The 23,219-nt window shown below is 44.1% G+C and overlaps 1 protein-coding gene across 1 annotated transcript in view; it reads right to left on the bottom strand.

Moving 5' to 3' along the window:
• Positions 1-23,219, bottom strand: part of THADA (THADA armadillo repeat containing) — a 591,430-nt gene that overhangs the window by 351,984 nt on the left and 216,227 nt on the right. Inside the window, 1 exon segment of the mRNA XM_040430339.1 lies at positions 4,487-4,576. Within this exon segment, the coding sequence (XP_040286273.1) occupies positions 4,487-4,576 (90 nt within the window).

The raw sequence follows: 23,219 nt of genomic DNA, 5'->3' as shown, positions 1-23,219 counted from the left end.
GACTGCACACAGCTCCAAACAGTGTGGGCCCCTATCAAAACCCTCAGTGTGTACCCTCAAAATGGAACGGCTCGATGTGTTCTTTCCAGAACCGTGAATCCATGCCAATACATCAATCAACGTCATCTTTAGCCAGCAATTGTAATTTTTTTGTTTTTATATAAAATACAGCGGCTCACCCCTATCTCGTATGGATAGGTGCTCACCCTCTGGTCCTACCCTCAGGACCTAGGGGACAAGAAAGAATATATAGAAAGTGAGGGGGCACACACACACGGGAAACACCAGATGATTGAGTATATATTATTTAATATTCTAAAAACAGACCCATAAAATGACTAAAATATATACCATATAATGTTACAGCCCCAAAGATACAGATAAATGCTAACAAATACGCTGGCGTGCTGAATTCATATATAGTCCATACAGTGTCCCAATTAAAGTGCTACAGTGTAGAAGCTACTATGAGTATGGTAGGTTACATAGAGTCCATCTACACACTGTCCCGATCGGTGTAGACAAGTGGTAGCACAATATGTTCCAATGCCTGTAGTGTTAAATCGCCGGAGGTTTTGTGGGCTTAGTCCAATTGTAGTGGAACACTCGTGTCCAATGTTCAGAGATCAGTAAGACATATTTGGATGAACTTCCCAGTTACTTACTGTATCCAGCCGCTTGCGCTCCCCGGTCTCTCCCCTCCTTGCTGTCTGGCCGCAGCGTTAATTTCTCAGGTGGCCAGGCCAGGCCGACTGTGGCGTCCCACGTGACCTGGTGGTATGGGGTTCCGGGCGGACGCTTTGGTGACGTCACTGTTGTGCGGCGGCAGTTTCAAATCTGGAAATATTGGAAGTGAATCTCTGAAATGCTTACAGCTCGATGTCCTGTCTTTTTGGTCTCTTTGGTCTTTGACTTGAATCCACGCTCACTCTGTGTTGCCAGACGCGTTTCAGGGTCCTACACCCCTTCCTCAGTGGCCACTGAGGAAGGGGTGTAGGACCCTGAAACGCGTCTGGCAACACAGAGTGAGCGTGGATTCAAGTCAAAGACCAAAGAGACCAAAAAGACAGGACATCGAGCTGTAAGCATTTCAGAGATTCACTTCCAATATTTCCAGATTTGAAACTGCCGCCGCACAACAGTGACGTCACCAAAGGGTCCGCCCGGAACCCCATACCACCAGGTCACGTGGGACGCCACAGTCGGCCTGGCCTGGCCACCTGAGAAATTAACGCTGCGGCCAGACAGCAAGGAGGGGAGAGACCGGGGGAGCGCAAGCGGCTGGATACAGTAAGTAACTGGGAAGTTCATCCAAATATGTCTTACTGATCTCTGAACATTGGACACGAGTGTTCCACTACAATTGGACTAAGCCCACAAAACCTCCGGCGATTTAACACTACAGGCATTGGAACATATTGTGCTACCACTTGTCTACACCGATCGGGACAGTGTGTAGATGGACTCTATGTAACCTACCATACTCATAGTAGCTTCTACACTGTAGCACTTTAATTGGGACACTGTATGGACTATATATGAATTCAGCACGCCAGCGTATTTGTTAGCATTTATCTGTATCTTTGGGGCTGTAACATTATATGGTATATATTTTAGTCATTTTATGGGTCTGTTTTTAGAATATTAAATAATATATACTCAATCATCTGGTGTTTCCCGTGTGTGTGTGCCCCCTCACTTTCTATATATTCTTTTTTGTTTTTATGCGGTTATCCCATGATTAATGTAAAATATGAAAATCAGACATCATATAGTACATGACAATCTCTTTCTAACAAAGCTAGAACCAGCCCTGTACCTCACATGGGTCCAGAGATCTCCCCATTCATTGCTCTAATGACTCTGCTAGATTTATTTCAAGCTGGCAGCTCAGGGAGTGTGTCCTTTCTACTGCAGGTAAGGGCAGTTGAAGGATGGAACTGAGCATGTGCGGCCATCTCAGTGAGCCGGACAGAGAAATAAAATAACAAGAGCAAACAGCAGGTGGCGCTATACAGATGGACTTCAGTGAATAACTCAGTGGCAATTCTATATTTTTAATTACATGCAATTACAAAAGTATTCAGATCCAGGTGCCAGTTTGAAAAATGTAGAATATTTTTTGTGGGACAATCCAGTCTAGATCCCCCACTATTCTAGCAGAGCAGCCTGAGAAGTGCACCATTCATTAATATATCGCACACAGGTTTTCTGATACTGAGCTCCGAACCTTTGAAAAAGGGTGTCTGATCTGCATCATGTTAGGTTATGTTCACACTGAGTTTTTTCGACATGGATTTTAGTGCAGATTCTGCTCTCAAAATACGCGCCGAACAAGCTTGCATTTCATCTCTATTGAACTAAATGAGCAATTCGCTTGTTAATTTATAGGACGCTTTCTTCTCTGTCGGTTTTAAAATTCCGCATGGAATCAGCATCCAGAGTTCCCACTAAAATGCCTCAGATAAATGCCCAAAATGTGGGGCCGAGAGGGCCGATCTTATGCATTGTTTCTGGAGATGTCCTAAACTGATAAGGTATTGGAAAGATATTTTGGCGATAATATCATTATATTTGGGTATCCATGTTATTGAAGATCCAGTCCCCTGTATTTTGGGGGCTATGACACATCTTAAATTAAAAAGAGAGGTACAACTAGTATTGGGTAAAGTCTTATTTCAGACTAGATTGCTTATTCTTCGAAAATGGATAAATAAAGATCCCCCTTCAGTGGGACACTGGCAGGAAGCAGTGCTTAATATGATAAAACAGGAACAGGCGTTTGGGAGATATAGGGATAGAGAGGAAAAAACGGATAAAATATGGAAGAACTGGTGGAAACAGGACCATGGTGTTTGATATAATTTTTATTTTATTTTTTTTCTCTTCCCTCTCTCTCTCTCCTCTCTTCTTTAAATTGGGGGGGGGGGGGGGGGTGTTATTTTTTTTAGGGTTTAAAATATGTATTTATGGATGTTTATTGTAATGGACCTTTTGGACGGTCCGATATTGTATATGGTTTTGTTTGTATAATGCATAATAAAAAAATGATTTATAAAAAAAAAAAAATGGGCAGGATGAAAAACTACATAAAACCAACATAAAAAAAAAACTAAAATAAAAAAAACACAAGGTATTTTGAAATGTAAAGTTACCCTTATACAGCAGAAGTAGCGGAGAAGACTCATGATTTTGCTGTAAATTATTCAGCATAATTTACAGTATATTTTATTCATTTTAATTCCTTCTCATTTGTGGGTTTAGGCGTCCAGTGGGCGGTCCTGCTCAGTGATTGACAGCTATCTCTGCATACACACTCAGGGTGATGACTGCCAATCACGGATAAGACCGCCCACATGGCTACTGGGCTCAGAAAGGGATTTAAATGAATAAAATACAAGGTTTACAGAATCTTTTCCCATAGAACTATACATCAATCTGCTAACATGCTGCCTGCAGATGGTACTGCATTTTCATGGTGCCACATTCCCAGTGTACACGACCGTATGTGTTTTGTGGTCTGCAAATCGCAAATCTGCAAAACACAGATCCAGGCCGTGTGCATTCCGCCATTTTCTTTTTCACTTCAATAGAAACGTCCTATCACTGTCCGCAAAACAGACAAGACTAGAACATGTTCTACCTTTTTAGCGGTCTGCGGAAAAGACGTGCTGCGTGCATCTTTTGTGGCCCCGTTGAAATGAATGGCTCTGCATCCAATCCACAAAAAAATCGGATCAAATGCGAACCAAACACAGTTGTGTGCATTAGCCCTAATGATGACTTTTCCCCATGGTGGTGCTGGAGGAACATTCCTCCCCAGGTTTTCCTCCGGGGGTCCCAGCATTTGTGATACGCTTATTGTAGTAGTTGTCTAAAGCTGGTGGGGATCATTCGTATGGACGATCTCATCGGCAACATGCCAGACTAAACTGGTTGCTCAGGCAGTCTGTTTCTTCCAAAAATCTGACTCCTTGGTTCTTGAGTACAATGGCAAATGATCGGCTCATGCCCTGGGACCCCACAAATCATGAGAATTAGGGAGCCATGCACCCTCTTTGAAGAGATCAGTCATCAAACAGGGGTGCTTCCTCTACATTCAACTCTATGTGACTGAGAGAAAGCTGATTGCTTTAAACGGCTATCTCCATCAGTCTCAGGCCCCATCCACACGACCATATACGTTTGTCCGGTCTACAAATCGCATCTTTTGCTGCCCCATTGAAATGAATGAGTCCGCATTCCGATCTGCAAAACATGTGGATTGGATGTGGACCAAAACTACAGTCGTGAGCATGAGGCCTCATAGAGTTGAACAGGGCACCGTTTCATGAATGTGAGGGACGCGGGACTCTGGTTGTTGTGATCAATGGAGGTCCCAGTAGTGGCTCCCAGTGATCGGTCATGTATTACCTATCTTGTGGATATGTGATCAGTGCATAGTTAGACCCATTCTGTCTAGGTCTTTCCACAACATTCGTCATACCTGTCAACGGTGTTGGCAACAATCTCCAGCTGTTCCAGGAGAAAAGGGTAGAGAGTGGGGAACCTCGAGAAGAACTCTCTCCCGGTCATCCTGCCGAGAAATGACAGAGGAAAGAAATATTAGAATAGCTTTAAAAAATAACTAAATTTGATGAGGAAACAATTCTTATGTGACTGCTGGTGAATATTCATGAGTGGCTCCGTCCTTGTAGAGCCTATGTAGAAAACATGACTGACCGGTCCATCATGTGACCTCACGTTTTCAGCTGAGCTACAATGAACCTGATCGATTAGCTCCCTCCCTGCAGCTTCCGGCTGAAGACAGCCCTTTAGACTTGCTCACATTAAAGGAGTTGGGCGTACCTCAACTCACCAATCCCTCCTTCCTGGTCCTTCTCGACACGAAAGAAACGCCCACACAGTCAATCCTTGGTTGGTATTCACTGACTGGGTGAGCAGGCATTTCCTGTTTGAAGAGGTGTACCGGGAAGGAGAAAGCATTTCCTGTTTGTAGAGGTGTACCAGGAAGGAGAAAGTATTTCCTGTTTGTAGAGGTGTATCAGGAAGGAGAAAGCATTTCCTGTTTGTAGAGGTATACTAGGAAGGAGAAAGCAGTGGCAGACCCGGACAATAAATTTTTATTCACTGGACCCAGCAGGGCTCAGCAAAAACGCTCCGTTAGGATAATACAACCATCTGCATCCGTTATGAATGTGTCCGGTTGCATTATGTCTAAAATAGCCATGACGTATCCGGCACTAAAACAAGTCAGTGGGCGCCGAAACAGTTTTCTTTTGTGTCCGATAAAAAGGATCTGGCACCATTGACTTGCACTGTGTTTCATGCCGGATCATTCTTTCTCCGCATCCCATGATGCACTCAAAGACACTGCTTGCAGCGTTTTTCTGTCCGGCATGGGAACACAACCAAATGGAACAGAATGCATTGTGGTGCACTCCGTTCTGTTCTGTTTAGTTCAGTTTTGTCTCCATTGACGATGACGAACAAAATTGAAGTGTTTTCCTCCGTTATTGAGATCCTATGACGGATCTCAATACGGGAAAAGAAAAACGCTGATGTGAAAGTAGCCTAAGGGCTCATGTACACGACAGTATGTTCACTCTGAAAACCCATTCATTTCAACTGGGGCCGCAAAAGATGCGGGCAGCACACGTATGTCCGTAGGACATTTCTACAGGAGTTTGAAAAAATAGTGCAATGAGCACAGTCGGGATCCGTGTTTTGCAGATCCTTAAATCGGAAAAACAGATATTGTCGAGTACATGAGCCCTAAAGGGGTATTCCAGTTTCATGAAACGTTTACATTGTAGTGGCAGTGCAGTGTAATTGGGAGAAGTGAATAAGAGAGGCAGCTCTAATGGCGGCATGCAGATAAACATGGCAGAGGACAGTGCATTTGCATAAGTGCTGTGGCCCATTACAACAGCCGATTCCCTACCAATCTAATATTGATAACCTATCCCAAGGATCAATATCATGAAACCGGAATAAGTGGATTACAGGATGTCCGTTTCAGCTGCAATCTGTGCGGGAACCTGACAGCAACTGTTCAATTTCCCTGCAGTGCCTCCACAGGACAACTGAAGCATTACACCATTTGAAATTAAATCACTGAGCTGTCTCTGTAATGCACAGACATGCTGGGTCCTCCAGAGCAAGAGACCATCTATGAAGCCAGTCTGTGTTCCACTGAATAGATGAGGGTCACCGTATATAAAACGGTGTTTTCTAAGCCCACAAGCCCCTTGACTTTAAGTTTAACTTGCCTTTAAGAGTTAAAATAAATTTAGAAGGTCTCTAAATGGTATCTAAATGTGCACGGCTGCACAGTCCATGCACAGATTATACTGCTGAGCCTTAACCACCACTATGTGAGTGCGCTGCCTGACCAAACACTGCACCGTATGCAAAAAAGTGACTTGTCAGCAGCAGCGGTTCCGGTTCATCCTCTTTTGGCCACACGCTGGATAAGTCCATGTGTACTTTTGATTCTCTACACGGGAACATCTAGTGGAAAACCGTTCTTATAATCATTAAATTAAAAATACTGCTCCGCACATGATAGTTTAATGATAGTGTGAAAGGGTCATTTTTCCCGCGACGATCCCATGTGAGCAGCGAATAATACATGTATTTTATGCTGAAGCAATTTACTATAATTTAGAGACACTTAGGCGGACGTATCATTTGTTTTTTAGTTGCAGTCTTTAGGTTTGACCCCTTCCGTACCTAAGACTTTAATTTGAGATACAAGGGGGAAAAATACAGTTCTCTAAAAGCAATGTCAATGTCTAAAGGCAAAATACAAAGACATCTTTCTGAATCTCGGCTTCGTGGTCCTCTCCTGTGGGCCAGGTGGTTAACGCGAGGAATAAACAGACTCAAGCCAGTAACAGGTTCTGTATAGCACTTCTTGTTTAATAGACTGGCATTATGCAAAGGTCTCGGAGGTGGCTCAAATGCCAATTATGTTACTACTTATTAATCCTTTAAGACCATGAATACTTTTAGAGACATTTAGCTATTGATTTACACATATTTTTGGGCTAAAAAAACGAATTCGTAATAGCTTTTTAATAAATCTTTTGCATAGTCTGGCTTCAGCAGCTTCAGTGTTTCACAGTACATGGCAGCTGCAGAAAGACAGTCTGTGATAAACTCTTTAGACTGTCAGTCTGACAGCTAAAGGTGCATTTACTAGGCCCGAGAATCGGGCAGATTATCGGGAACAACCGTTCCTGAAATTCTATGGATGCTCTATATGGTCTCTGCACAAGGAGCATTATTATGACTATGTGCAAGGGGCCATAAAGGTGACCATATGTACAGTATTAGGTAACTGTCCACAGATCCCACTTACTTCACTGGGATCGGCTAATAATCTCATGTGTATGGTGGCAGCCCGACAATATTCTGATATCTCACACTGGGAAAATCAAGGTTTGGATTTTGGCCTATGTTCATATTTGATTTGTGGTCTGGATTTATAAAGGGAACCATGATACAGTTTCGGGTCTGTCATGCAGCAGATACCACAGACACCCTTATACAGAACCCACTGAAATAATGGGGGCACTTGGGTTGTACCTTGGTGATTCTCAGATCCAACAAGAAAAATCGCATTGCATGCCTCCAATGTAAATGTGAACGGAGCCCTAAACGGTCAATTTTTTTTTGTTTTTCCATGCAGATAACTGGCGCCATAGTCTAGAAGATGCTTATGGAAATAACACAGGTAAGCGGGGCTGGGAATAAGATTGTGGTCAACAGCTTTGATCAACGTCCAGGTTACTATACAGTAAAAGAAGTCAGAATTTCAGACAACTCTTTGCGCTGACCAATAATTAGTTCTTACATTGCTAGTTTTCTACTCATTCCGGTCTTCCCCACTGCATTGAAATAGGCGTCTAGCAGGATAAAGAGTATTCCCATTTTATAAACTGATAGTACATTGTTAGGGTAGGCAATCATTTTATTATCGATAGGGGCTTGACTCCTGGGACTCCCACCATCCCTGTTAACGAAGGGGATGCAGCAGGGGTAAAGCACTGCATCCCCTGCACAGTGGTGCCCCAACCACCAGTTATGCAGCCCGCCCCATTCACCTTGAATACGACGGCATTGCCGCTCCCTGTACATTTCAGTGGTCTGTGTGCCACTGTGCATGGAAGACTTAGAGGGGGATGCAGTGCTATGCCTGCCCTGTGTTGCCTTCATTCCCAGGACTGGTGGGAGTCTCAGAAGCTAGGTTCCCATCAAAAAGAACACAATGGCTAATCCATACGTACCAACATTTTTGTTAGGAAATTCGGGGCTTTAAGACCTTACCGGCGATCGCCAACATCTGAGAAGAGAGTTTACACAAGTTCCGCCCATTTTCGTCCAGAGACCAGACGATTTTGCCAGGTCTGTCCCTGAAAATTTTGGTCAATCCCGGCAAATTCAGGGCTCTGTTAGAAACTATGCAACCCTTTAAACATAAAATTTAAATTGAGTTTTGATCTCAAGTAAACTCCTCAAGGAACAGATCATTTGGCAAGACCAACAAGGAGAGCTCTGCAAAGCATCAAGTGGTGTTCAAAAGTGCGACCCCTCCACCACAAAGGAAAATGTCCACCCCCCCCCCCCCCCCACACACACATTCATGTAGATTTCAAAATGAATCTTTATCTTCCTAAGTATCGGAAAAGCATGAAAGCATGATCACTTGGAATGATTAACTTACAGCAACTTATGAGAGGGCAACAGTAACAACAAAAGAACTCGTAAGAGATAACAATCAAAATGACTCAAACAGGAAGAAACACAAAAGTGATAACTTTCAGACGCAAACATTGGCACGTACCCCGTGTGTTTTTATAAGCCAAAGCGCTCTGGTCAGCAGATTGTAGAACAGCGCTCCAGAAAGCTCATGTGTAAAGCAGTTTCATGTGAATATAAGGAGATAATGTTGGTTTACTCATTTCCCAGATAAGTTTTTATAGATAAAATGATTTTTATCATCTTGTCTGAACAGAAGAGCGTTGCAACATCATTTGTTCTAGAAGCCAAAAGGCTGTAAAAGTTTTTTGAAGAATCGAGTCCCTATAGGGCTGTATGGCCTAATAATGACCACACACATTAAGACATCATCCCATCTGAGCCGCCTCCCCCCCCCCCCCCTTCAATACACTTTAAGAAGTTACCAAAGACTTCCTTGGAGAAATTAACTACCTGTGCTATCACCATTAACTACCTGTGCTATCACCGGCTCCCGAGGTGATCATTCCACAGATTGACTGCTTTTACAGTAAAAAAGGACTGTACCCTTGTTGACAGCACCCTTTCACCCCAATGTAGGCGCCCCCCCCCCCCCACCCTCATTTTCCAGTAGGGGCCACTTCAAAAATTTCCCACACTTGGGTAAGTCCACTCAAGACAGAATTGGGACCTGCACAATTAAAAACCACAGCAGATTACCAGGCAAGCGGATGAGATTTTACAAATGGCGGTCAGGAGTTCACAAATCCCATCCACACGCTGAGGACCTGTTCCACACAAAACTTGATTTTTAAAATCCACGGCCTGTCAATTTAAGTTGCGGATTTTAAGTGTGGATTTCAGGAGTGAAACCCCCAGTGAATCTCCATGCAAAAAAATTTCTGTGACGTGTGAACCTACCCTTGTGTACCCTTGTATGTTCACATGGTCGATTTCAACCTGTATTTCACCTCTCACTGCCGGATTCTGTGGCAAATTCGCGTCAGATTTTTCCCACATGTATTTTCTGCCGTGTGAACACAGAATTAGACACCTCATTTCAAGACTAAATCAGTGTCTTTCAATAGTTCCTGTAAAGTAACTTTCTCTATCTTCATTTCCAACTCCAGGGCTTTCTTTTAACCCCTTCAAGACTAAAATTTTAGTTTTTTCCTCCCCGCCTTTTTTACTTTTCTGTTCACATAGCTATATGAGGGCTTGTTTATCGCGGGACAAGATGTATTTTTTTATGGCTTCATCTAAAAGGGATTTTTGAGATTTATTTTTACAGATGACCTATTCTTCAGTGTGTCTGATCAGTGGGGGTCTGAAAACCCAGGACCCCTGCCGATCAACTGTTTTAAAAGGCTCTCAGTAGCACCGTGGCCTTCTCTCTGCTCACCAAGCACAGCGTTGTTGATTTTATAGGTATCGCAGCTCAGCCCCAACAGGATTATGGGGGCGGCCATCTTGAGTGAGGTGTTGTTAACAGCATTTATAAATATGCTTTACAGCAGCCACCATGGGCCATAAACACAATCAACATAAGATCACCACATTCACTTCTATGGCAGAGTTTTCTAGGCATGCTCTTTAACCTGTGCAGGGGTCAGGAGGTAGTGGATAATCAGCGATTTCATCTATTGTAAATGGTAAATCACGTGTTATCTATGCAGAGGTGATATCTGTCATGGTAATCCTGTCTTATTGATAAGCAGATGACTGCAGTAAAGTGATCTGTACAGACCAAAAAGAGGAGTCTATTATTAGGCTTAGTGGCCAGTGCGGAAACTGCAGGGTTTTAATATTTTTTTTTTTTTTTTATAGGCAGCGACTAAAAATTACATCACCAAAAATGTTTTAAAACTATGTTTAACATAAAAACTTGATTTAAAGCAAATGGGTCACCAAAATTTTTATCTGCCAGTTAAAACCAAATAGTAACACATCTCTTATTTTCTAATCTGTTTTTATTTTTTGATTGTAGATTTTTATTTTTTTATTTCCTTAACAGGATTATGGGGGCGGCCATCTTGTCTGAGCTGTTCTTAACAGCATTTAGAAAGCATTTAAGAAAATTGCTTTACTGCCGCCCCATGGGCCGCAGACACAATGGTCAGGAGGGGACCTCAGTGACTTCTATTGGAGAGTTTTCTAGGCATGCTCTGTGACCTGTACAGAGGTCATTGTACAAGGAAAGAATAGATAAGATGTGACAATCACCTACTGTGAATGGTGGATCCTGTCTTAGCTATACACAGAGGTGATATCATTACAGGCAGGAGCAGAATGACAGATAAGCAGGTAACTACAGTAACGTGACCTGTACAAAACAAGAAGTGCCACCTATTATTAGGTTTCCTGGCCAGTGCAAAAACTGCAGGATTTTTTGTTTTAGTTTAAATATAAAAAGTGACATGGAAAATGAAAAATATAAAAAAATATTTAAAAAAATGTTAAACATAAAAAAATTATTTAAACAGCAGGTCATTCCCTTTTAAAGATGCATTGGTGAAAAATATTTGCTATGTTCTCATTCACGGCTAATCAGATAAACCAGCCGTAAACTATACATTGACTTCTGAAAAACATTGGGCCTTGTAAACTGAGGTGAAAATGGCTAGTAAGCACATGAAAAGCACTTTCATAAATTAGCCTGTTGGAACGGGCATATATTTACGCTGGGTCTGACTGACAGTTCTCTTATTAAGCTCATAAAAATGGAGGCAACGTGATCTTCCAAGAATGTTTGTTCTAGCTGTACTATTTGAAGAAACCGAGAGAAAAAAAATAAAAAAGTTACGGACAATGAACAGGCCTTGACTTCTCCGACAATTTATTTTACAGCCTCCTGAGCTCCGAGGGTGTTTTTGCAAGTCACTGAACTTGAGAAATATTTTGCTTGCTCGGCCGGGAATTTAGTAACACCATTTTCAGCTCGTTAGAAAAGAAATTAGACTCTTTTGCTAAAAATATAAATTCCTTTTGGGCATCAAGTGGTTCCCCCTTCACTAAGTTTTACTTCTTTCACAACTTGGATCTTTTTAGTTCTTTCCTTTGAAAAAAACCAATTACCATGGGTGGAAAAATGGTTATAAAATATGTGACCGACAAAGACAATGGGGGAGACTATAGGTGCACCTACACAGGCTGCGTTGGTTGTTCCCTCCAGGACTTGATAGGCCGGCAGTACACGCATATTTCAGATTACAGCTACTGTTTGTTCCAATACTAATAAATCTCTCTAATTACAACCCCGGTAGAACGTTTTTCCTTCGGTAAGAACTGAACATTCTTCCCCGTAACCATCATTAATATTCGGACATATCACCGCTGATAGCAGGTCCCATCCTGTTTCGTGTCTGCCCAAGATCTTACAAGCAAAATAAATTCATAAAAAAATGGTCAAAAAGAAAAATGGGAATAAATAATTGAGGCAAATTCCACTAGAAACCGGGTCAATTTTGGCATTGCAATTCCAGCAGTTTGCTTCTTTGTCACCAAGCAATATGGGCTGCCATAAAAAAAAATTGGATATTTTGTATGGATGCCCTCTGGACTACAGAATTCAGCCTTAGGTTCCATTAACATCACGTTTCAATAATCTATACCTCCGATGGACAGTTGCAATGTATCCCACTATATAAGGGTAAAATGGGATATTTTACCGTTAACTTGGTATGGAACAGTGTAGTCTACTGCACAAAACAGAGGTACACCGACATATGCTGGCCGGATAGAAGCCAAAAGGACAGACTTTTGCCCTCCATTGAGTCAATGCCGTGATATGATGCACAATACGCTGGGGTGCACCTAGCGTTTTGCTGCCTGAGGCGAAAACTGAGATGGTGTCCCTCCCTCCCCTATGCCAATTTCTTAACCTAACTCCTTCCCTTTAGCCTATGGGCCTTCGGCTGCCCCTATCTTGCCCCTACATGGTGCTGCCTGAGGCGATCGCCTAACCTGGCCTCATTGGTGGTGCACCCCTGCATATACGCACCAAATGTAGACTCCAAATGTGATATGAACATAGCCTTAGGCTAAAATCACACACAACTCTCTCCGTTTTGCGATCCACAAAATATGGATACCGTGTGCCAGACATTTAACCTGGCTCAGACAATTTCCTTCCTGCTCCAATTTGCAGAGCAAGGGCATGGGCTCTGCTTTGCAGCAGTGTCTACACAGGTGCTGAGCCTGTGCCCTTCGCCTGCTGATGAGATGAATTCATATGTTAGAATCAATTCACTCATCTCTACTGTAAGCCCTATGGAACAGTGGAATACTGTGTTTTTTCAGCCTATAAGACACCCAAACCCACCCACCCCCAAGGGGGGGAAAAATCTCAGTGCCTCTTATGGGAGAATACTAATGAGCAGTACAAATCGCACTCATTCGTACAGTAGGACTGGGAGCGGTGAATGCAGCGCTCCTTGTACGCTTCCTGGTCTTCTGTCGGCCTGCCCACAGCGCGAGTCGCCGCCACACTCTGTAACCTCACGCTGTGCCACGTCGGGGTCACAGCACAGCGCGGCATGGTAGCGCGCTGGATCTTAGGAGTGGCAGTGACGGCGGGGGGTCTAATCTGAGGTCTGATTGGGGGTCTTATTAACTGGTGAACTGATCTGAGATCTGAATGGGGGTCTTCTTGACAGTGGGGGTCTGATCTGAGGACTGATTGGGGGTCTTATAACATTGGGGTCTGATCTGAGGTCTGATTTAATTTGGGCAGTCTGATTGGGGCTTGATTAACATTGGGGTCTTATTGTCCTCCCCTAAAACCTAGGTGTGTCTTGTAGGGTGAAAAATATGGTACATTTACAACAAATCAAACAACATCTATCATAACCGTATAAGACAACACATATAAATGAATAACAGTGACTCACCCCATGGGTCCATCACATGTGACTGAAATCACAGCAGAAATGTTCACTGCAGATTTTGCCAGAAATGAATGTGGATTTTCATCCTCTTCCATTGCAAAAGGTGAAATCCGCATTGGAGATCCGCTGCATAACCCGACATGTTGCAGACTAACCCGCACCACAGGTCAATTTACGCTGCATGTGGATTCAATTTCTTAAAACCTAAACCGCCTTGCTGGTCCTCTACAACGCAGCAGATCTGCTGGCATAGAAAACCCGCTACGGCAAATCCACAGCATTTCAGCTGCGTGTGGACGAGCCCTAAGGGTTGCTTGTAGAATAACTGCAGGAGACGTAAACTAAAGCAGTACACCAAGCTACAGGACACTCTATTTTCTCACCGTGATCTTATAAGATGCTCTTTACTAAATGATTAAAGGGGTTGCCCTCAAAAAAAAAAAAAAAATTGTACATTTTTCAAACCGCACCTGGATATACTTTGCTAATTGCAAGTAATAAAAATTTTTTGGTATAGCTAGTGAGTTATGCACTGAAGTCTATCTGTACAGCGCCACCTGCTGTTTTGCGCTATTTCAAAATTCCTCTGTCCATGCTCATCAGAGGCGGACATACGTGCTCAGTTCTATCCTTCAGCTGCAGCAGAAAGGAGATGACCCCTGAAAAAGTGCACGCCCTCTAAGTGGCCCGCTTGACATAAATCTAGCAAAGCAATTGGAGCAATGATGGGGAGATCTCTGGATCCCTTGTGTGGTGCAGGGCTGGTTCTAGCTTTGTTAAAGACACCCATGGACTATATGATCAGGGCATAACTCCTTTAGGGCTCAATCAGACGACCGTAGTGTTTTGCGGTCCGCAAACTGAGATCTGCAAAACACTGATACCAGCCATGTGCCTATTGCGGACAAGAATAGGACACGTTCTATATTTCTTGCGGGGCCGCGGAATGGAACTAATGATGCGGACAGTACGTGGTGTGCCATTGCCCCCCATTGAAATGAATGGGTCTGTACCCGTTCCGCAAAAATTACGGAAAGAATGTGGACCGGTCGTCTGAATGGCCTTTAAGCAGGTCCAATGGTTGCCCTGGACGGGAGTCAGCGACTCAGGCCCGGAGAAGTTTGGCGAGTCCTGAATTTATTAAAAGTGACCTGTCAAAGATGACTGACCCGAAGGAGCACCTGCATCGCCTGCTCTGTGGCGTGAGAATAGGAGGGAATGACAATGGCAACTATTTTTAAAACAATTGGAAAAATTCCTTCTTTAATCCTGTATATTTCAACACACAGGGCAAAACCGGTGACAAAATCTGTGAAAAACCCGCAGATACGGATCCTGTAGGGATGTAACCTAGGGGGGCGAGCGCCATTCCTGTGTACACACAGAGGACGGTGGGGAGCATCTCAGGGGCAGCTTATATGTTATCAAAGCGTTTAGACCAATGGTAAATGGCTCTGAAGCCGCCCTCGCTCCCCCTGACAGGGTCCCAAAGATGAATGTTAAGTGATGAGTCAGTTGAGCAGCGTCTATTTTGATCACGAGCCAAAATAGATAGAACAATTGCTTTGTGAGGCAGCGAGATAAAGAAACTGCTGCTCATCAGTGTCCAATGATAACAGTCCATTCCTAGCTGCAAAAATAGACCCGCACACCGTACGGCCCCCGGGGAGTGGGACAGGGAATTCCCGCCCCCACCAAGATGTTAATTCAGGAGCTGAGCAACTGAACTGACTGGTGATAGCAATGGCATGCATGGAAAAAGTTTCTAGGGATCAGCAACCTTCGGCACTCCAGCTGTTTGCGAAACTACAACTCCCAGCATGCTCCTTTCACTTCAGTGGGAGCTCAGAGAACAGTCAAGCAAGTGTGCATGATGGGAGATGTAGTTTCACAATGCCTGGAGTGCTGATCCATGCGCTAAACCGTGCCACTTCTATGCTTGCACTGGGCGTTGAGGTCGGTTTACTCCAAAGAGCGGATGGTATGTGCTATCTATTACAATGTGGCGTATGCCTTAGGGGGCGGACGGGGGATCATGTGTGAAAAACGTTTAAACTTAATGACTGATAGACATATAGTACATGACAATCTCTTACTAACAAAGCCAGAACCAGCCCTGCACTCACATGGGTCCAGAGATCTCCCCATTCATTGCACTGCTAGATTTATATCAAGCTGAACAGCTCAAGGAGGGTGTCCTTTCTGCTGCAGCTCAGGGAGCGTGTCCTTCTGCGCACTCCCCGGGGGCCCGTACGGTGTGCGGGTCTATTTTTGCAGCTATGAATGGACTGTTATCGTTTGTACACTGATTGAGCTCAGGGACGTGTCCTTTCTGTTGCAGCTCAGGGAGCGCGTCCTTTCTGCCTGCAGCTCAGGGAGCGCGTCCTTTCTGCTGCAGCTCAGGGAGCGCGTCCTTTCTGCTGCAGCTCAGGGAGCGCGTCCTTTCTGCTGCAGCTCAGGGAGCGCGTCCTTTCTGCTGCAGCTCAGGGAGCGTGTCCTTTCTGCTGCAGCTCAGGGAGCGTGTCCTTCTTCTGCTGCAGCTCAGGGAGCTACACTACTTTGGTCCATGATGCGGACCAAAAACGCCCATTATAGTCTATGGGTCAGTGAAAAAACAAGGACACAATGGCGATGGCATTCGTGTTTCATCCACATTTCACAGATGGCTGCTAGAAAATGCTTTTGAAATTAATCTCCAGCTAAGCATTGTCCATGGAATACGGATGACACGCAGAGGTAAAAAACAGACACAAACCAAACATGGATCCTTCACGGACATCTTCATGGATGAAACACGAACTGATTTTTTCCCCACCTATCAAATGGACACGGAAATGTGAACTGTCACAGCTTCTAACAGTAGATATGGCTGTTGGCAGTTGAAGGATGAAACTGAGCATGTGCGACCACCACACTGATGTTCCTGAAATGGGCAGCGAAAACAAGGAAACACACAAACAGCAGGTGGCACTATACAGATAGATTTTACTGAATTCATTCTGCGGCTATTCTAAATGTTTCAATAACATGCAATACTAATGTTTTGTGATTGTACATATTGCCTCCTTTGCTGGCTTCATTCAACACTTCTCGTTTCCAGGGGTTATGACCACCCTCCAATCCATCAGCAGTGGTCGTGCTTGCACACTATAGGAAAAAGCATCAGCCTTTGCATACTCCCACAGTCCTGGCCACCAGAAAGGCCAGAGCTTTTTCCTATAGTGTGCAAGCACGGCCACCGCTGCTGGATTGCAGGGTTGTCATAACCATGGAAATAGAAGTGTATTATGTGATGGAAAAATGAATCCAGCCAGCAAAGGAGGCAATATGGATAATATCAATGCATTAGTAAGTGGCTTGTATCAACTTTCTCTACATGATAGATGCCACTTGCTGAAGTGACACAACCTCTTTAAAGAAGAATAAAGTTACATTTTTGGAATGGTCAAATCATAGTCCTGACCTTAATCCAATAAAAGTCTTGGGGTAGGACCTGAAGCGAGCAGTTCATGGGAGGAAACCAACATAACAGAGCTGTCTTGTACTGAGGAATGGGCTAAAATTCCTCCGAGCCGATGTGCAGGACTAATCCACAAATCCCGGAAACGTTATTGCTGGACAAGGAGGTCACAGCAGATACTGAAAGCAAAGCTTCACATTCTTCTACCACTCACAGAAGTGTGATATTGGACCATGATTAGTGATGAGCGGCAGTAGTCATATTCGAATTCGCGATATTTCGTGAATATTTTGCGAATATTCGCAAATTTTAATATTCGTTATATTCTACGTTTTTTTTTACTCGAAAAATCGACAAGGTAATGATCGTGTAATATGCGAATTTTCGTAATGCAAATTTTTATCGCAAATTTTTCAATTGCCAAGCAAAAACATGATTTTTCCTTGCTTCTTGCTTGTGGGCCAATGAGTCATAGCACTATATCGAATATATTCGTTTTTTCGAATATTCATAATATTCTAAAACAAGAATATATAGCAATATAGCGAATATTCGAAAAATGAGAAAAAAATTACAACTATTACGCCTCATGCACACAGATTTCCTTTGTTCAGTGATCCGTGACCGTTTTTTCGTTCGTGGGTCTTCCTTGATTTTTGGAGGATCCACGGACATGAAAAAAAAGTTTTGGTGTCCACCTGGCCGTGCGGAGCCAAACGGATCCGTCCTGACTTACAATGCAAGTCAATGGGGACGGATCCGTTTGACGTTGACACAATATGGTGCAATTGCAAACGGATCCGTCCCCCATTGACTTTCAATGTAAAGTCAGGAGTCCCTATTATACCATCGGATCAGAGTTTTCTCTAATCGATGGTATATTTTAACTTGAAGCGTCCCCATCACCATGGGAACGCCTCTATGTTAGATATACCATCGGATTTGAGTTAGCTCGTGAAACTCAGATCCGACAGTATATTCTAACACAGAGGCGTTCCAATAGTAATGGGGACGCTTCAAGTTAGAATATACTGAGAACTGTGTAATAACTGCCCCCTGCTGCCTGGCAGCACCCAATCTCTTACAGGGGCTGTGATCCGCACAATTAACCCCTCAGGTGCCGCACCTGAGGGGTTAATTGTGCGTATCATAGCCCCCTGTAAGAGATCAGGTGCTGCCAGGAAGGAGGGGGCACACCCTCCTTCCTCCCCAGTTTTAAATTCATTGGTGGCCAGTGCGGCCCCCCCCCTCCCTCCCCTGTAGTACTGTACATTCATTGGTGGCCAGTGGGCCCCCCTCCCCCCCCCTGTATTACTGTACATTCATAGGTGGCCAGTGGGCCCCCCTCCCTCCCCCTCCTAATTAAAATCCCCCCCCCCCCGTCATTGGTGGCAGCGGAGAGTTCCGATCGGAGTCCCAGTTTAATGGCAACCAGGACGCTACTGCAGCACCTGAGGGGTTAATTGTGCAGATCACAGCCCCCTGTAAGAGATCGGGTGCTGCCCGGCAGCAGGGGGCAGTCATGTACACAGTTCGTAGTATATTCTAACTTGAAGCGTCCCCATCACTATGGGAACGCCTCTGTGTTAGAATATACTGTCGGTTCTGAGTTTTCATGAAGTGAAAACTCATCTCTGAAAAAGCTTTTATGCAGACGGATCTGCGGATCCGTCTGTGTGAAAGTAGCCTACGGACACGGATCATAGACGCGGATGCCAATCTTGTGTGCATCCGTGTTTTTTCACGGACCCATTGACTTGAATGGGTCCGTGAACCGTTGTCCGTCAAAAAAATAGGACAGGTTATATTTTTTGGACGGACAGGAAACACGGATCATGGCCGCGGATGAACAACGGTGCATTTTCCGAGTTTTCAACGGACCCATTGAAAGTCAATGGGTCCGCAGAAAATCACGGACAACGGTCGTGTGCATGAGGCCTCAGACAAAGAAGATTATAGCACTAAATTAGCTAATTGCTCTATATTCGTTTTTTTTCCGAATATTCGCTATATATTCTTGTTTTAGAATATTACGAATATTCGAAAAAACTAATATATTCGATATAGTGCTATATATTCGTTTTTTAGAATATTCATTTTTCCCATTTAAAGTCATGATTACTCCCTGCTTCTTGCTTGTGGGCCAATGAGTCATTGGCCCACAAGCAAGAAGCAGGGAGGAATCATGTTTTTACTCGGCAATTGAAAAATTCGCATTACGAAAATTCGCAATAAAAAAATCTCGAATATTCGAAATTACGACTATATATCACTATATACTAAATATCCGCAAATTTTCGAATTACCTATATTCGCGATAAAAATTCGAAAATCGAATATTCGTGATCAACACTATAAATGATCAGGTCTAGTATTTTTGACTCATTGGTTTGATTTGGTTATCTTCATCTACTTTTAGGACTTTGACGTTAGAAAATTTGACGTGGTTTTAGGTCAAACGTGTGCAGAAAAACACTTCCCTACCTACCGCTGTATGTAATAGCGCAGCAGATGGAGGCGCTGGGAGCTTTTTAAGTGTAGATGGGGCCTAAATCAATTACTAAAATATAGTGAAATATTCCCATAGAGCCACACAATACGGCAGAACACCTGTCTATAAGACTCTGACGTCTTGGTATTGTTCTAGAATAAAAAAAATGTCACCATATTTAGGTTTTGAAGCAGCGCCTTGTTTTGGTGCCTCAGGCGTGGAAAGATAAGTGACAGTCACTCAAGGTCAGAAGAAGTGAGCAGGAAGCGACCCCGTCTCTCCTGTTTGACTCATTGTTTCAGGAGTCCATGTGTTTACATTTGAGGACGAAACACCTCAGATAGCACAGACCGAAAGTATGACTAAAAACCACCATCGCAAAAACAATATTGCAAAACAGGGCCAATCCTTACATGCAGCGATTGGAGCAGTAGAACGAGGAACCGGTCTGAACTTAATACCTTTACAAAGAAACTGAAGAAAAAGAAAAAGTTCCTTCAAGGAAGTTATCAAAGGGAAAACACCATCAAAATGTCAATATCTGAACGTTAAGTTTAAAATATAAAAAGTATCTCACCCTAAATTAATAGCAAACGCTTCATAAAGTTCCCTTGTTATCGGTTGACTGCCTATTTGATTGGAAGACCCCCCCCACCACCAATCAGCTATTCAGGAGTAGCTTTGGCGCTGGAACTGTGCAATGAATGGAGCTGGACCCATTCACTTCAATGGGAGCTGGGCTGCAGTAACCAGCTGTGTCCACTAAACAGTGGATGGAGCTGTCCACTACTCTGACACAGCTGGGGTGTAGGACCTCCACTGATCAGATCAATATAAAAAGAATGGACAACCCCTTTAAGAGTGTTTTTTTGTTTTTTGTTTTTTTAAAGCCAAAACCTTAAATGGATTAAAGAGGTAGTGGAAATAAAAATGGAGGACAGACCTCTCCTTTCTGCTGGATCCAGAAACCACCCTAAGACGTATTCCATAAATAAAAAATAAAAAAAGACAGATGTTCTTTTTAAACCCTTTCTGCGCTCCTGGAGACAGAACGACTTCCCTGTGCGGAGATCGAGCCGCAGACCCTCATACGGCAATGGTTTTGGGGGGGGGGGATCGCTGCACCCTGAAAGGGATAAAAGGGTTCCCTAGCCTTTACCAAGTCATGGCCTATCCTCTAAAAAGGGGATCACTAGTTGATCAGCAGGGATCCAATACTGCCACCCCTAAAAATCAGCTGTTTGGATGTAGCTCCATAGCTAGAGGCTGGCCCTGGAATGTCACAGCTCCATCAACCTTGTAGTGGAGGATGCTTGTTACTACAGCGCTGCTTCCAGTGAAGTCCACGAAAGAAACTGTAGTAAAGAGTTCCCGCCACTACAAGGTGCTGAGAAATTCTGCCGCCAGCTTGGAGGTACACCCACACAGCTGATTGGCGGGAGTCCTATCGATCAGCTTAGGCTCCATTCACACGTCCGCAAAAATGGGTCAGCATCCGCTCCGCAATTTTGCGGAACGGGTGCGGACCCATTCATTCTCTATGGGGACAGAATGGATGCGGACAGCACACAGTGTGCTGTCCGCATTTGCGGTGCGCTGCCCCGATCTTTGGGTCCGCAGCGCCGCAAAAAGATGGAGCATGTCCTATTCTTGTCCGCAGCTTGCGGACAAGAATAGGCATTTCTATGGGGGTGCCGGGCTGGTGTGTTGCGGACCCACAATTTGCGGGTCCGCAACACACCACGGACGTGTGAATGCAGCCTAATGGTGACCTTTCCTGAGGATAGCCTAGACAACTTGTCACCACCACTCTCTCTACTTGTAAGGCAACTTTCACACTGCCGTTTCTGGGTCCGCCTGTGAAATCCGTTTCAAGGCCCTCACGTGGCCCCCAATGCATTCTGAATAAATAAGGATCCGTTCAGAATGCATCAGTTTGGCCTCGTTCCGCCTCCATTCCGCTCTGGAGGCGGACACCAAAACGCTGCTTGCAGCGTTTTGGTGTCCGCCTGACTATGCGGAGCCAAACGGATCCATCCTGACTTACAATGTAAGTCAATGGGGACGGATCCGTTTACATTGACACAATATTGGTGCAATTGTAAACGGATCCGCCTCCTATTGACTTTCAATGTAAGTCAGGACGGATCCGTCTGACTTACACTTAGACTTTTTTTTTACTTAGTGATGCAGACGGATCCGTACTGAACGGATACCAGCATTTGCATTTATAGGTGCGGATCCGTCTGTGCAGATACCAGACACAGGTGTGAAAGTAGCCTAAGACTTCTTTCATGCTGCTCCGAAATTCTGGAATAGTTTACCTTTGGGCAACAGGTCAGCTTCTAAAATGCCCAGTTTTAAGCTGGGACTATACAGAGATGTCAAAAGAAATTTTTGTGCATTTTCAATGTGAACTGAAATCCCTTAGAAATGTGAAAGTACATATGACTTTGGTACATATCAATGTATAGTATTGGGCAGTGAAAATAACGAGAGGCATTTGTTTTCTTGCTCTACTACTTCAGCCATAGTCGAGCCTTAAAATGCTCATAGGACCAGGAGGACAATTAAGGAGGGTTAAGGCTTGATGGATAATACACTTGACAGTGCCCGTGAACATTTACATACGTTCAATCTGCCATCACTAGTAATAGAGGACAGCACTCATAGGGCTTTAGAGTTTAGAAGGTTATTTCTTTGCCCTTTGATCTTTTTGAGGCCAAGTACTACTTAGTGGAAATACCGTTCAATCGGTTCAGTTCTGCAAACCCTGATGAATAATTATTCCTCAATGTCTGCATGTATTTGGATGCACACAGCGAAATATTGACGCGATTTTACCGTGACCTGCCATATAGCCCTAGCCGTAAAGAACTGGGCGTGTAAGCATTAGAAGTTTGCATTTCAAATCAGGTCTCCAAAATCCATTAACCCCTTAGTGACCACCCATACGTGTTTTGACGGCGGTCACTAAGGGGCCTTTTTTACGGCGGCCCAGTCTGAGAGCCGCGGCCTTGCTCTAACAACCCGGACCGGCAGGAGTGTGGACAAAGAAGGAAACTGTATGGGGATGAATGATCATATTGGCGATCATTCATTCCCATACACCTTTGATTATTGCTACATGTAAATCGAGCTGAAGTTTGGGCAGCGATGGGGAACAAACCTCACTGTCCGCTCTACTGGCCCTCCTGAAAAGGTCCTTGGACACCAGAAGGTGCATCAAACAATTTACAATTAAATGTTCTCCACTTCCTGAATAAATCATCTCTCTTGGGCCTGAAAAGTGGAATTAAAGAGTCGCAAACTAAGGGGGTCACTTTCGAACAGATACACTCCACTTTTGTGGCGTATAACAGGCGAGGAATCTGTTGCAGGCCATGTTGCGGCAAAATGTGCAACTTCTTCCCCACTCATGCCAGGTCTAAAAAAAAACAGAGGATGCAGAGTGGGCAGGGATGGGCTTGGATTCCCGTCTCATACATCATTTTTTACACCTTTTAGGAGTAGAAAATGGTCCAGGAAGCTGTCTTACATTTAGACTGGCACTGGATACGCCGAAGTTCTGAAGACGCCGGTGCCTCCACATAACTTCAGCAGGGGCTTACTAAAACCAGCGCCTAAAATTGTTGGT

This window comes from Bufo bufo, chromosome 4 (assembly GCF_905171765.1).
Source record: "Bufo bufo chromosome 4, aBufBuf1.1, whole genome shotgun sequence".
In the NCBI taxonomy this organism is placed as follows: Eukaryota; Metazoa; Chordata; class Amphibia; order Anura; family Bufonidae; genus Bufo; species Bufo bufo.
The sequence above is the reverse complement of the archived record's forward strand: the minus strand, read 5'-3'. Positions and strand labels throughout refer to the sequence as shown.